The following is a 16,356-nucleotide window of genomic DNA, read 5'->3' as shown; positions in this document are numbered from 1 at the left end:
CTGAAATTTATTCCTGGATATCACTTTATTTGGTCTTTCCAGTAACCCACAGTGTATGCCTTTTAAAACATACAGAGAGACGTGGATAAGTAATTTTAGTCAAGGGACTTGGAAAAAGCAGTATTTAAAACCTTAAAAACAGCTGGGCATGGTGGCACATGCCTATAATCTCAGTATTTGAGGGGTCTGAGACAGGATCACAGAATCAAGACCAGGCTTACCAACCTTGGGGTGGAAACCATTCCAAAACAAAACAAGCCAGGCATTGTGGCACACACTTGTAATCACAGTACTTGGAAGGCTGAGGTAGAGGGTCAAGGACAATCTCAGCAAGTAGTGAGATGCTCGTCAACCTGGGTAAACCCCATTTCTGAAAAAGAAAGGGACTGGAGGAATAGCTCAAAGGTAGAGTGTTTCTGGGTTCAATCCCTTATTACCACACACAAAAAAATTCTTAAAAATCTACAGGAAAGAAGCAAGTATGTGCATGTGTGAATGTGTAAGTGCTAGTGGGTGCATGCATGTGTGTTTTGTGTTTGTGAGAATGTGTAAGTGTGCACATATGTCTCCTTGGGGACAGAGGACAGGAAGTGGCTGGACTGTGTGAGAGGTGGTAGGCTTAAGAGGGTCACAGCACTAAACATTCACAGCACATTTATTTTGAGCCAGTTTTTCATGTATCAATTTCTTGGTCTAGAAAAGACGCTTTAACTTGGCTTCTTCAAATAACCGTATCAAGATTTTATTATTGCCAAAAATAGCCATCTGTCGAGCTTATTTTTGTGACACTGGGGATTGAGCCCAGGGTCATTGTATTTCTGAGCTACACCCCCAGCCCTATTTTTCATTTTTTTTTTTCTTGCAGTACTGGGGATGGAATCCAGAGGCACTCTACCTCTGAGCTATACCCCCAGTCCTATATTTTATTTATTCTGAAATAGTCTCACTGAGTTGCAAAGGGCCTCATTAAGTAGCTGAGGCTGTCTGCGAACCACAATCCCCCTGTCTCAGCCTCCCAAATGCTAGGATTACAAGTGTGCACCACTACACCTGGTTCTTATTTTTTTATTCTTTATTTTGAAACAAGCTCTCACTATGTAGCTGAGTGCCTAAGTAGCTGAGGCTGGCTTCTGTACCTGCAATCCTCCTGTCTCAACTCCCAAGTACTGGATTACAAACTTGTGCCACCAGGCCTGGCTTGTAAATTATTTTCCTAAAGGTCAGCTTTTTATAACCATACATCACATTGGAAATCAGGGCATTTTCTTTTCACCTTATAAATGAATAAATACAAGCTGGGAGAGACACGCAACTTGCCCCAGATCCTTAAATTAACTAGGGAAATGTGTCAGTCCTGAGTCCTTTATCCTGGGGTAGCCCCTGTCCCTCTTTTTTCCGCTTGCTGTGCGTATACTTAGGTTCTGTAGCCCCTAGCAAGGTGGCAACCTGGGTTTTGCTTTTTACCCACTAGAATCAAATTAAGAATTTTCCCAGAACCTTCCCGGAGAGACCCGTTTCCTCCTGTTTCGCTCTTGCGGGCTGAAATCCTTGTTGGAGGGTAACATTCTTGTGCCCTCGTGGCCACAGAGAGCAGGAGCCACTTTCCTCCTGGAAGCAGTCTGAGCTAGGTGGCCCTGGGGCTCTGACTTCAGCCTGCACACTGACAGGCCAGCTGCTGACCAGCGTCAGGTGCAGCAGCAGCCAGTGGTCTTGTCCCCCAACCGAGGGGCTACTGGCCAGGCTGTGGGGGATGTCCACTCGTGGAGAGATGAGAACCCTGACTCATTCTCTTTTCGGTTTTTATTTCTTTTAAGACTCAGGATGTACAAAAGGCAATGGATGAGAGAAGATTTAAAGATGCCGTCCGGCTCCGGGGGAGGTGAGTTGTTTTGTAGGAAACTGTTTTAAAGGAACTTGCGGTCCTTGGGCCTGACCATCTAGCATGTGCTTGGAGGCTGTGCTTATTCTCAGTATAAAAATTCAAAAAAGTAAAGTGAGAAAGAAGGCCATAGTTTCTGTAGGTTGACAACCTAGACAATTAGGTAGAGATGTTTTTTTCTGCTTAAGATTATTTAGGGGAGGGAGACAGGATATGCATTATTCAGAATCTGAGATTAAGGTGCAGGGTTTCATGCTGCGAGAATTTTGCAGTGAACTTGAGAATCTGAGAATGACATTTCTTGTTTTGTTTTGGTGGTACTGGGGTTCCTGGAAGTCCTTCTACCTCCGGGCTACACTCCCACAGGCTGAACTCCCAGACCTATTTTATACTTTTTTATGTGGAAGCAGGGTTTCTTAAGCCAGCGCGATCCTCCTGTCTCCGCCTCATAAACGCGGGGATTACAAGCGTGCGCCACCACACCCGGCTGACATTTTTCTTTAGACTGCTTCTGAACTAGATTTTTTTTTTTTTTTTTAGCCCTGAGGCTCCCTGCCTAGTGTTCTGCAGGCCCTGTGTAATATCTGAGCCTTTTTCTTCCCCAGCAGCCACTAGGTGGGTTGGGCACTTCCAAACTATCTTGTTGGCAAATCTGCCATCCTGTATGGCCCCTGTCCCCTGATGCAGTTTTTGCTGTTATGTCCTATATTCTCAGCTTTGACTCAACCACGTGGTTTTCTTTCAGGAGCTTTGAGGCCAACCTCAACATCTACAAGAGACTTGCCATCAAGTTGCCTGACGATCAGATCACGAAGGTAGGAGGCCTCTCCTCTGGTGCTGCCCCAGCCCTGCTATGTATGGCCTTTGTGCCCTCTGCCCTCATGGACTCGAGTCCAAGGTCAAATGTCAGGGAGGTCATCCTCGACCTCTGAGACCAACCTGTCCACTGAGACCCTGAACGTGCAGCACGGCCACCGTCATCTAACCCGGCACGATGTGTTCCCTTGCACATGCAGTAAGGTAAGCTTGTGCATGCCTGGTGACCTGGGCCCCCTCCTCTTGTCAGAGCAACTGCAACGTGGCTATCATCAATGTGGGGGCTCCTGCGGCCGGGATGAATGCGGCTGTGCGCTCGGCGGTGCGAGTGGGGATCGCGGACGGCCACAAGATGTTTGCAGTCTATGACGGTTTTGACGGCTTTGCCAAAGGCCAGGTGAGGATCCCTGAGGCCCGTGGAAGGTAGAGAATAACACCGTACCTGGCCAGGCCCAGGCTCCCCATTCCTGCAATGCTTGTAACCCAGGATTGTGACTATCAAAATTATTAAGAGATAGCTTCTCCTTTAGGATTCTTCCCTAAGTAAGAGGGTCTAGGCCCTCAAATTAAACCCAATACTTAGTGTTGTTTCAAGTTTCCTTAAAGGCACTAGGTGATGATAGAGCAGGGACGGGTCCCCACATAGGACTGAATGGGCTCTGGTAGGCAAGGGTGCATGGGCTCTGGTATACCCAAAGCACTCACTAAGATGGAAAGCTTTAGCACTTTTTATTTTTATTTTGTGGTATTGGGGATTGAATCCAAGGGCATTCAATCGAAGGGCACCTTCGAACTATACTTCCAGCCTTATTTTTTTTAATTTTTAAACAGGGTCTTGGTGAGTTTCAGAGGGCCTCACTAAATAGCTGAGGCTGTCTATAGCCACAATCCTCCTGTTTCAACCTCCTGAATGCCGGGATTACAAGCATGCGCCGCCACGCCCGGCTGTCTTTCTTTTTTAATTGGCTCTCACTTTATAGGACTGGAAGGATTTTTATAATTTATTAGTACAAAGACCATGATATTTCTACTTCCTGGTGAAGGAATCTGGCCAGCTGAACTGCCCACCCAGTGTGCACACATATGCCTTGGGTCAAGATGCTGAGGTCCTCGACAGGCAGGGAGAGCGGACTTTCCCTGGGGTTCTCCATTAGTTCTTGAACCTTAGACAGTCACACCATGCCTTGACTCTGGCATCGCCATGAGAAAATAGTCCTATGAAGCTTCACCAATCTTTTTAGAAATGTAGCTCATTGAAGTTAAAGGAATATGATCTTCTCTTAAGGCTTTATAGATCCCTTTTATTTCTTTGCTTTTTGACTGTTTTTATATTAGATCAAGGAAATTGGCTGGGGAGACGTTGGAGGCTGGACTGGCCAAGGAGGGTCCATTCTCGGGACAAAACGGTAATTTCCAAATCTTATCTCTCTGACCTGCTCTGAAAGGAGAAGAAAAAGGCATATTTTATAATGCAGTAGCTTGGTGTGGGTGCTGCTTCTAATTTCCTATAAGGAAATCCTACAGCAAGAGGGCCAAGGGCACATACCTGGCCTTGTTCCAGGGACCTGGTGCTGGTTTAGAGACCTGGGAATGAATCTCAGTTTGGAAAGAGAAAGAGGGGGGAAGGTGAGGGTAACTGGTGGTTACCTTCAATTCATCGGAAGAGAATGGTGCCCAAAGAGCTTTTATCTCATCTGGGGCAATATAGACGAGTGCTTATCACCAGGCTATGGTAACTGTGCTGTGTAAATAGCACTAAGGCACTGCCCACACAGTGACATGTTGTTGGGAACAACACAGTTAAGCTACCTGGTGATTCAAGGCTGATTTCCACAACTGAGAAAGTGGCCTGAGTAATTCTGGCGTAAAAGTAAATTTTTCTGAATTATAGTCAGCTTCAGTGTTCCTGGGTAGCTGGGGGATAGGATGGGAGATAGCGTATTCTAACACGCTGTTATTTAAGCCTGAGTCTTTTCCATCTTTGATTATCTCAGGCTGCACCCATTAACAGTCATTATTATAGTTTACATTTTGATATAGCAAGAAAGTAATTTTCAGGTAACCATAATAAATGTCGGGTTCCATGGCTTATTGTTCCAAAAAAAATTGTCTAAGCCATTTGTTAGGACTTAAAACCAGCATCGCCTAGCGGCTGGGGTATTCCAAAGGGCTGGGTCAATTCTCCAAAGCCACTTCTGCTCAGTCATAAGAGCCTTGGACCCAAGGCTGTCTGGACACAAAGGTCTACTAAATAGATGTATGTCACTGTGCTCTCCCGGCTTCTGCAGACTGGCCAAGGCACCTCAAGCCCAGGCATGCTGGGTATTGCTTTTGAGTGATTAGGGGAGTGAGGTGTGGCAGCTGAAGATGAAGCTGAAGCAGTCTGAAGACGTTTAAAGCCTACATCAGCGGCTGGCAGGGCCTTTGCAGTTAGGCATATCTGCTTGGTTGCCCTGATTTGCCACGTTTGAATATTTTTCCCTACAACTCATACATCTACCCAAAGCATAAGTACTTTTTTTCTCCCACAAATATATATATATATATATATAAAGATTAGGAACAGGTGTTGGATGTAACCTTGGAAAGGAGGCAGAGCCAAATATTTTCCTGGTCTTGAAGTTTGGTTATTGATGATGCCCTTTAAAATGGGTAACTAGCCAGGCGTGGTGGCGCACGCTTGTAATCCCCGCGCTTGGGGGGCGGAGACAGGAGGATCACGCAGGTTCGAAGCCAGCTGCGCTGGCTTAAGAGACCCTGTTTCCAAATAAAATTATAAAAAAAAAGGTCTGGGAGTGTAGCCCGTAGGTAAAAGGGCCTCCAGGAACCCCAGTACCACCAAAATAATTGATTAATTAATTAAAATGGGTAACTAAACAGGAGGGGAATAGCAAGCGTGGGTGGATTTATTTAAATTAAAAAGTTTTTTGTGGTCGTGGGGATTGAACCCCAGGGGTGTTCTACCTCTCAGCTACACCCCCAGCCCTATTTTGTTTTGAAACAGGGTCTCATTAAGTTGCTGAGGGGCTTGCCAAATTGCTGAAGTTGTCCTTGAACCTGCGATCTTTCTGTCTCAGTCCTCCCAAGTACTGGGATTACAGACCAGTGCCACCATGCCCTGCTGGATGTAGTTGTAAATGTGATCACGCTGAATAATATGTTTAGACATATTGTATACGCACATACTTCCAAATAACATACAATCCAAATAATATACAATCCAAGTATGTATATTTACATATATTTCTATATTATACTTATATATTCATATATTTGTATATATGTTCCAGTCCTCTAAGTTCTACGTACACACAGACTCCCATGCACACAAATTTGAAAGTTGGAAATTTCCACCTAAGCGATTACTGTCATAGCGGTAGGCTATTCTGGTTAAGTTTTCTAATGAGGCATCAGAATTCTTATGTGGCGCTCTTAGCTCCAGCACTTCTTCTCGAATGGCTTTGGGAACACTCTTCTCTGGAGGTGGATTCCCAGCCACCCCTGCCTAGCTGCTCTGCCTACCACAAAGGCAGGCAGAAGCAGCTGAGTTCTGTTCCCTAATGCCACTCGATTGGCCATTGAAGGGAGCGGGGACAGAGAGGGCTCCTGGGGTTTGCCATTGCCTGTCCTCACCCCCGGGTTTCAATATTTTTAGCATCCTACCTGGGAAGTTCCTGGCCGACATCGCCTCACAGATGCGCATTCATAGCATCAATGCCCTGTTGCTCATTGGTGGATTTGAGGTAGGTCGTTTCTTTGCTGACCTGCCTGTTAATTTCGGAGTTGTGACAATACTGTTAGCTTCAAGAAGTGTAGAACTTGTTGGCTCCTCTTTGCAAACTGCGATTATAGATTCCCAGGCCTATTTGCTACTGGGTAATTGTAATATCCAGTAAATATCAGGGTGGCAAAATGTAGCATTATAAGATTGACCCAGCCAGGCATGGTGGCACATGCCTATAATACCAGTACTTGAAAGGCCGAGACAGGATCACAGGTTTAAGACCATCTGCAGTAACGTATCTACCAAGACCTTATTACAAACAACTAATTAAAGACTATGGGTATAGCTCAGTTGTAGAATGCTTTGGGTTCAATACCCAGGACCAAAAAAAGACAAAACAAACAATTTCAATTAAGTCCCTTAATGTGGAAGCAAATGTTTGACCATCTAGACAACTGAGATTCATCTCTCTGGTGAGTTCTGATATATTTTCAGCTTGTAGAAATCTATCTTGTGAGCTTGAATTCCATTGATAAAGGAAATTAGGTCTGCTAAATTTTCTTTTTAGATTTTTTTTTAGTTGTATGTTGGACTGCAGTCCTTAACTAAGTCCAATAAAATGTTCATTTTTGTGTGCTGAAGATTGAACCCAGGTGTAGCTGAGCTACACCCTCAGCCTTTTTTTTTTTTTTTTACTTTGAAACAGGGTCTCATTAAGTTGCGTGCAGAGGGCCACACTAAGTTGCAGGGGCTGGCTGCAAACCTGTGATCCTATCTCGGCCTCCTGAGTACTGGGATTACAAGTGTGTACCATCATGCTTTAAAGTGCTTACTTTAAGAAATAAAAGAACTTCAACTAACCAAACTGTAACCAAGAAGAGACGCATTCTTCTAAATGATAATGCCTTGTTTTCTCCTGTGTGCTTAGAAAACCTTATATCCTTGTCTGTGCTCTTAATATATATCTGTCGCTTGTTTTTTTAGAGGCTCAATGATACCCCAGTATGTGCCTTGTGTGCTGTGTTAGACGTGGTTCCCCCAGGCTCTCCTGCCCGCTCGCTCTCCCTCTCAGCTGCCCCCTTCTTGGCCCCCCAATCACACACACTTATCTGACAGGCCTACCTGGGACTCCTAGAGCTGTCAGCTGCCCGGGAGAAGCACGAGGAGTTCTGTGTCCCTATGGTTATGGTCCCTGCCACTGTCTCCAACAATGTGCCTGGTTCCGATTTCAGCATCGGGGCGGACACTGCCCTGAACACTATCACGGATGTAAGTGCGCGCATCAGCAAAGCAGGTGTCCAGTGTGCGGCTGCTACTAACCCAGGCCCAGCCCCTTTTGTCTACCAGTGCTCCAGAAACACATCCCAAACAGGGAGGGCCTTCTTTCTTTTTCAGGAGAAATCTACTAAAAAGCCTTTTAGGCTCTGAAAATCATTGATCTAGCTCCCCAAATTTTTATATCCTCTTCTGTGCAGCTGTTGGGATGATACATCCTAACTGAAAACACTCATGTGACAGTGACATCCTTCACTTGGGCCGTCTTGGAGCTCAGTTTTATGATTTGATCATCTTTAAAAATTAAATTTTACTTTTTTTTTTTTAACCTAATTTTCTTCTAGCCTATAAATACCTTATTATGAGTAAATCCCAGCCCAGGATTTTCTACCTTGATATCTAAGGGTAGAAAATTCAACTAAACACAGTATAACTTTATTCTTTGACTTTTACTGTCACTTTGTTTACACTTTTATTATGGCAGTTATTTTTTTCCCTATCAAATTGTCAATCTTATATCTAAAAAATATGTGCATATTTTGCCAAAAGGCCATAACGAAATGTGGATGGATGCCCTGTGTATCATGTTTCTAAATTGTACATGGTCATTCAGATGGGAGACTGAAGACGAGTATCTAAATCAGAATACATCTCACTTTTTCTTTTTTAATTCAGTGTCTAAAACTGGATAAATTCTCAATTTTCTAATTCTTCTTCCTGAGCCCCAAATCTTGTGAATGTTTTTTCAAAAAAATTTTTATTGTCTTAAACTTCTTGACACTAGTTTCTAGCACTGGTAAATAAAAGCTAACATGCTTCTAAAGTGAAATCTAAAGGGTAAGTAATGCTTAGCCTTTACTCCTTGCTTTTCTGAACTTCTTAAACTTTCTTTTGCTTTCCTGCTAAAGCGACCGTGGCCAGTGTTTCCTGGAAGCAAAGTTGATTTTGTATGCAGTCGCTAACCTCTTGAAGTCGCATGAGCTTTCTTAGATGTTGCCATTGCTTTGGCTGCCGTTGACTGATGTGGGCTTTCGGTGATCTTCATTCATGACTGTAAAGGCTGGTGTCTACCACAGTAGATTCCATCTTTGTTGTTGTTTTGCTTTTACCTGCCTTTGCTAGCTCTTGAGTCTGGGTCAGCCCAGCTTGCAGGGGAAGCAACTGGACTTCATTTTCCTCTTGCTGTCTCCTAACTGGAACCCACTTGAGGGCGATGGATGAGGAACCCGGAGGCTGGCATTTGTACTTAGCAGGAACTTATACAGCCAGTGGCCAAGGCTGGCGTGTGTGCCCTTGTCGAAACTCGGTGCACGCTTTCAGGCGTGAAGGAAAGAGTCACTTTATAATTCCAAAGTCCTTTTGTTGTGAAGAACTGTTTTCTCCCAGATTGCAAATATGACTCATATAGTTAAAAATTTGAAAACCCAAATATATAGGCAGAAAAAAAAAACAAAAAACCAAATCATCTCATCTCCTTTTTCCTTCCCCGAGAGGGATTGTGTGATTTTTTTTTTTTCTTGAATGTGGACATCTTTTTTCTTTTTCTTTTGAGTTTCTCAAAGTTAACCAACAGTTATGCCTGAGAGGAAAAGAACATGTAGGTAGTGTACCATGCTTTGGGCTTGAGGCGTGGTCTCACATGGTAAGTGGATGTGTGTGGACAGAGTCTTGGACTCTGCATCTGAGGCTCCGAGGTCGTGTCCACTCACTCTCTCAAGGTAGTTACCTGAGCCAGACGGTCAGGAGAGCCTCTGCAAAATATCAAGTGGGCTGGAGCTGGCTGTGGGGGATAAAACAGCTAAGAGCCCCTTCTGTATCCGAAAGGGAAAGGGACTGACATAGGAATGTGGCTTCCTTCTCTTCCCAGAGCTCTCTTGATTAAAGGTGAAATGAAGCTGCTCCCTTCCTAGTAGTGCGGACTTGGGTTTTTAACTAGGCGAGGCTGGCCACGAAACTGGAAGGGGGCTGCTATCATCTCCAGGAAGTGACATAAGGCTGTACTACAAGGTCACTCTGGGTCCTCCCTGATGAATCTAGGAAACGGTGACTGAGGGGCCTGTGGCAAATTGCTCTCAGTTCTCACCTTATTCAGCAGCTTAAGACATGAATGCTAAACACTTCACCTGTGCACCTTCTGTTCTCATATCTTGATGTTTCGTTTCTAGCATAATGCCCTTGGCCCTGGAGAGCATTTAATTGACAAGCCCTGGGCATCTCTAATTCTAGCTGATTTCTTGACAGACCCTGAGCCAGTTCTATTAAGCTTTCATGATCTCTGGACCTTGCGTCATCTACACTAACCATTGCTTCCTTGCCAGCAGCACCACGTCTGTCCATAGATCACCCCTGGAAATGGATCCTCGTAGGTGCGGTACAATGGCCAGTGAGTCATCTGGGCGGGGCCTAACAAAAGACCTGGGAGCAGCTGTTGAGGAAATTCTCATGATACAGTGTTGGAGCTTTTCAACTGGACTTAACTTTTTATTTCTCAAAATCACAAGGCATTTTGTTCTAGTAAAAAAAAGCAAAAAACAAAAACAAGCTGGGTACAAGTTGCCATCGAATGTCACGAAGGTATCAACACTCCCAGCCCTGCCGGTAGCCCTGAATTTTGAACACCAAGAAACTATAATTAGGTCTCTAAGACCCTGTCCACTCCTTATCTTGGTGTGGATGGCTCCGTATGTCCAGGACAGCTTGATGTTTTAAAATGTGCATGCTTGCAGGCTGGAGCAGTGCTCACTGTTGCTCCTACAGGGTTTTGAGGCAAAACTTTCCCGTGTCATCACTGGGCAGAGGGCTCCCCCTTTACCCAAAGTTTTCTTATTTGCTCAAAGATTGGTGGGTATAAGAGGAGTGACCAGAAGGCAGAAAGTACTTGTGGCAATACAGCCATGATCAGAGGTTTCAGAGTGGAGATCAGACACTAACCTCCCATCCCACCACCTCTTCTCTGGGAACCCAGGTCCCACCCAGCCCATGTGGAAAACTTTGGTGGCCAGTGTCCCTTAGTATAGCCAGTGTAAGTGCTCTTCTAAGCTGTGCTTGGTTGCCCATCAGCATGGGCGCTGGCCAATGGCCGTGTCTGGATAGCTCTTTAGTGGTTCTGAAGTACATTTGCATTTTGAATGTAGGGCTGTAAAAGCTCCCACACAAAGGCAGAAAAGCAGGGTCCACAGGAGACCAGCCTCGGGCTGAGCTTTAGTAGGAACGTCATGGGGAGACCCCGCTCTGCTGCATCCTGTCATTGCCCAGTGCCTACTGCCCTGTGTCCCCTCCCTACTGACCGCTTCAAGGACTAACCTACTACAGGCCCACAGCCCACCGTTCAGAATCCTCAGGTCACATGGGCTCCTCTAGAACTGCGAATGTGTGGATTTCAGAAAGGTAATTAATACAGAGCATGCGCTATTATCATGCACGTATCTGTGGTAGACTGTGCCGACATATTGACACCAAAGATCGTAAATGAATGGGTCAGGATTGCAGCCAAGTGGTTTTACAGCATGCTTTGCCCTGTTGGGAGCTGCTTGGATTTAGGAACTATGGGTGAGTGGACCTGTACTCTACTAACCCGGTTAACACCCCAAGGCACAGAGTTAAAAATCTCTGGGCGCTTAAGCTCACCTTTCTGACCTCAATCAAGCAATTTCACGTGGAAATTCCAAAGCAATGCATCAGATTCCCACTGATCTATCCTGCTTAATGTTATGCTCTACAAAGGGCCCTGAAAAGGAAGCCCCCAGCCCTGCCCCCAAAAGGAAGCACAGATGCTCCTAATGGGGAACAGAGCCAGCCATTGGAGCCAGGGTCCCTGGTGACGGGCCTGTGGGTTATGTATCTGCACACTTCTTCCGTGTCTGGTGGTGTGGAGTCAGCCTGCAGGTGACCCGCTTTGCACAGGCAATACTAGGCATTTGATGTCACCCCAGCAGCCCTGTGCTCTGCTCCACTCACAGAAGTTACGTGATTGGTGTTGCACTGAACCTTGCTGCCTAGCTGGCTCTTCCCTCAGACTCTGAAATGCCAAGGAACGAGCCAGCCATTTGAGCGAATGACTAACACCCTGCCGCCGCCTCTGTCCCTGGCTTTGCCTGACGCCTGCTTTGCTGCTCCCGCCTTGCACCTCCTCAGCTGTCTCTGCTGCTTTGGGACCCCCTCAGGGTCAGGGAGGAGGCCGGGCTGCACCCCGTGCCTCTTTGAGCTATGCCCTGCTCCAGCCACAGAAGCTAATCCAGGCCCCCTGGGCTCTGTCGGTCTGCACAAAGCTGCTTCCCACGTCTGTCCTTCCCTGTCACATCCTGGGCTGCCTGACTTCCTTGTGCCCCGCTAACCACCCGGCCCTGCTGCTTCAGGCTTATCACAGCGTGGTCATGATGGGCGACGCCCGAGACAAACACGAGGAGTTTTGCATCCCCATGTGCGTCCTGCCCGCTACCATTAGCAACAATGTCCCAGGCACAGAAATAAGCATTGGTTCTGACACTGGCCTGAACTCGGTTGTCGAGGTAAGAAGACGGCTTTTACCCTTACACTGTTTTGTTTTAGCAAGTCTGTTCTTCTGCCTTAAGACTGCCCATCAGGTCCAGTGTTCATTTGGGTTTTTTTTTGTTTTTCCTCCCCTTCCTGTCCTGCACTATCAGGACTCAGGGAGAAATCGAAAGGGAAAACCCATTCAGTCTTTTCAAATGAAAGATCCACATTTTTTTCCCTATTAGTTTACCTTTATTTCAGTTTTTATAATAGGTTAACTTCCTCAAGTTTCTTTTAGGGAGAGCCTGTCTTGATTGACTAAATGTCAAATATTATATAAATGTATTTTGTGTAACTCTGAACCGCCTAAATGAGGTAGGCATCGGGCATCATTCTTTTGGGGGTGAGGCTTCTGCTAACTGAAGCTTGGATAGCTAGAAACGTGTAACATTAAAGGCGGGTCACAGGATGCTGCGGAGACATGGGGACCCAGGTGCCCGCTAAGTAGAGCTCCAAGCTGGAGTGGTACTGACCCCTGTGCAAGGGAGCCACAGGCCACAGCTTGGATGCGTGCTGTCCCTAGTGGGATGAGGGGCCGTCTAGGAACTGAAGTCACAATGTCCAACTGCACATCCTGCGGGGCAGGACTAATCCAGGGCTGACTGTGGTGCTAACTCATATCTGTAGTGTTAATGTGCAACATTCTGGGCTTTCACAGGCCCAATATGCTAATCCATCTGGATTGGACAGAACTTCCCGGTAGCTCCAAAGGGCTTTGCTGCTGGGCGTGGTCCTAACCAAATAGTTAGCTAGACATGTGACTTCTGACTTGCCATGCCCAGAGCCCCCTCCCAACCACAGGAGGACAGCCACTAGTGTTCAAGTCCAAATTGGCACCAGAGTTTGCAGTGAAAACCCATAACTCTGATGGTGAGTTTCCTTAGCTCAACTTGGCACAGAATCCTGGAAAACGTTTTTTTTCCAGACTTCTCCGAGTCAAATTATGTAAGGCAGTGAAAAGAGGGAAAGGCCCCTGCTTAGGCCAAAGTGCCCTAAATCTCCATGAAACTTTAACAACTCGACTCTGAAACTCGGGGGCACGTCCCAGGCAGCTCACTGGGTCTCTTGGTGTCTCTGTAGCATCCTGACCTCTGACCCCTCGGAGTCTGGCCTCAGCTCATGGCCAGTGTCCAGCCTCCCTGGGACCTACTTGGTGTAGGCCTACTCCTTTCTGGAGTTTTGTCTTTTTTTTTTTTTTTTCATGTTAAAGATTATAAAGAAACTGGTAAAATACCTGCCAGTACCTAATGCTGTTAGGGCCCAGGCACTGACCTGGGTTTTCCTGTCCTTTAATAACTGCATGGTTTAAATTTATCACCAGCTGGGCAGCTCTAGCCGCCTCACCTTGCATGTTTTGCCCTCTGCTGGACGACACAGACCAGAGCTGCTGTCCAGCCCCTGCTCCTGGTCAGGGCGGTTCCTCGGTCGGCTACCTTGAAATTCCCTTAGCCATGGGAAAGCTGACGGCCTCGCTTGTTAGCGCGTGGCTGTCCCCACACCAGAGTTCCCTAGCTTTCCAGTCTTCATCTTTTCACTTGTAGTTTTGAAAACCAGTGTAGCAAACGGTTAGCGATTCTTGAACAATAGTTGGGAGCTTTTCCTCCGTTGCGAATCTTACCAGAAGTTTCCCCATAGTGATCTAGAGGTGACAAGGGCGAGTGTTAGTGTGTGATGCACAGTGAAAACATCTACGCAGATGCTGGTCTGTGACCCCCCCCACACTTCAAACTCAGAGGAGCCCCCTCCATGTGGCACCCACCCGTGGCAGGATGGCGTTTGTCCTGGAGCCATTCCCTTATCAACACTACTTTGAGTAATGGGATAAGGCATGGCTAGAATACCTTAACTATTTTTAGAAGACACTAATTCAAGCCTTCGGGTACAATCTAGGTAATGAGCAGTGTTGAGGGACAGTGGACTTAAGCGCTAAGCAAAGGCTAGCTCTCCCAACCCGGCTGTCCTTGGTCATTACAGTCAGTGACACACAGGAAAGCAGGGTCTTTGTCAGGTGTCAAGTTTGTTTGGTAGACGTTAGAACAGACGTGGGGCAGGGGAGATTGAATTGGACAAATAACCCACGTGGTTTTGTGGCTCTGGACATGGTGGTGGTGTAACGCAGCCAGCTGCTCTGTCCCATGACTATACAAGGACCATGAAAAGAGGATCCAAGTACTTTAATGCCTACAGAAAGACCCTAAGCGCCAGGCGTGGTGATGTACACCTGTAATGCCAGTATTTGGGAGGCTGAAACAGGAAAATTACAGGTTCAAGGACAGCCTCAGCAACCTAGTGAGACACTATTTCAAAATAAAAATAAGCTGGGCGTGGTGTCGTGTACTTGTAATCCCAGTACGTGGGAGGCTGAGACAGGGGGATTGCATATTTATAGCCAGTCTTGGCAGCTTAGCAAGGCTCTTAGCAACCTGGTGAGACCCTGATTCTAAATAAAATCTGACTGGGGGTGTAGCTTAGAGGTAGAAAGCCTCTGGGTTCAATCCCCAGTACCACAAAAAATTAAAAAAAGATCCAAGACAAAGCAACGAGAACCCTCCCACAGAATTCTGCATCCTTGTTCAGTAATTGCTGTGGGCTCTTTGGGTACTAGTTTAGTTTTTGTCCCCTGTCCCTGAATAGCACAAAGGTGAGAGTTGGAGCTAGGTGTGAAGGCACACCTATGTAATCCCAGTATTTGGGAGGCTGAGACAGGAGGATTGCAGGTTTGTGGCCAGCCTAGGTGACTTAGCAAGGCTCTCTGCAGTTTAGAACTTGTTTTGAACTAAAATAGAAGGCTGTCAGTAGTGCTTGGAGATAGAATGTCCTTGGGTTCAATCTCCAGGACCAAAAGAGAGGTGGTCCCATAGAATCCTCTCACTGAGCTTCTAGAGAAGCAGAGCTAACAACCCAACTAAAGCAAAACATGAGCTTCTAGTATCTCAGCTAATTATTTGAGAAGGATAAGAAACCATTAAACTGGAATTTTATGTTGAAATGATTTTAATGTGCCCTACATTTGTTAAAGCATGCATTTAAATTTAATTCAAAGTGAATATTTCAGAGATCCACAGCCCTTGGCCTCAAGAGAGCCCCATCCCCAGCTCGCAACTTCACCCTCCATTCAGAACATAGGGACTAGCTGAATTTGTACCATCAGCCCTTGCTTTTTAACTGGATATGTATTGAGCCCCTCTGTACTGGAGGGGCTGAAGGTACAACAGTGGTGTAAGCCCGCCCTAGGATTCCTTTCCTCCTGAAATTTACCTCTCGTGAGATGCACCCAAAACGTTATCTACAGTAGGACGATGAAGCGGGGTGCTTTCTATCAGGAAAGGACAGCAAGTGTTGAGAGAGCTCCTCCCAGAGATCTGAGTCTGTCCCAGGGCTCGGAGGTTTCCTGAGGAAATGACACTTAACTGGGTCAGAGGTGAGTAGGCAGGAGGGGGCCTATGTGTTTCCTGTGGCTGTCACCAACCACCACACTCTTGGTGCCTTAAAGCCATACTCTACTTCTCTCACAGCCCTGAACGGGAAGGTCAGGAGCTAAGTTGCCCCAGGGAGGGGCTGTCCTTGCCTCTTCAGTCCTGAAAGGGCCTGTTCCCTGGCTGCTTCCCCCAGCTCCATGTAGCATGCTATTCTGGTGCCCAAAGGTTTTTCTGCCCCCTGGGTCTCATCTTCCTCTGCCTCCTTGTAAGAACAGGTGTAGAGGCGTTTAGGGGTCACCTGACTATTCCAGGGCCATCTCTGCTACTAGGTCCTTGGTTTGATTCCATATGAGGGAATCTTGACAGGTTCTAGGGCTCAGGATCAGTAACTTTGGGGGCTTCTATCCAGCACACCCTGTGCCTAGAGAGTGGCTACTGTGGAGACTCCGAGGAGAACATCACATCTCTGTCCCAGGATGGAGGTTGGAGCCAGGAATGGGCCTCAGGGCTGGGCATTTGCAAGGTCAGAGATCCTATCCAAGGGTCTTGACTGTACTTAAAAGTGGCTAGTGAATATTTGGAATATGATCAGATGTGGGGTTTCTAGCTGGATCTCAGTTTTGTGTGAACAGGTTGGATGACCAGAGCCGGGTTAGAAGGTTTGGCGGTGTCCTATGGAAATGAATGCCGCAGGTGGGAGGCAGCAGGTG

The 16,356-nt window shown here is 46.5% G+C and overlaps 1 protein-coding gene across 1 annotated transcript in view; it reads left to right on the top strand.

The window, feature by feature from the left end:
- PFKP (phosphofructokinase, platelet) overlaps positions 1-16,356 on the top strand; it is a gene marked incomplete at its 3' end in the record, with an annotated part of 69,462 nt that overhangs the window by 43,766 nt on the left and 9,340 nt on the right. Inside the window, exons 11-16 of the mRNA XM_080717162.1 lie at positions 1,815-1,879; positions 2,625-2,694; positions 2,946-3,092; positions 4,031-4,101; positions 6,351-6,438; positions 7,536-7,688. Of these exons, the coding sequence (XP_080573288.1) occupies positions 1,815-1,879; positions 2,625-2,694; positions 2,946-3,092; positions 4,031-4,101; positions 6,351-6,438; positions 7,536-7,688 (594 nt within the window). The remainder of the gene's footprint in view (positions 1-1,814; positions 1,880-2,624; positions 2,695-2,945; positions 3,093-4,030; positions 4,102-6,350; positions 6,439-7,535; positions 7,689-16,356) is intronic.

Source organism: Muscardinus avellanarius (genome assembly GCF_963383645.1).
Source record: "Muscardinus avellanarius genome assembly, chromosome: 20".
Classification (NCBI taxonomy): domain Eukaryota; kingdom Metazoa; phylum Chordata; class Mammalia; order Rodentia; family Gliridae; genus Muscardinus; species Muscardinus avellanarius.
Note: the sequence above shows the minus strand (reverse complement) of the source record. Positions and strands in the feature narration are given on the sequence as shown.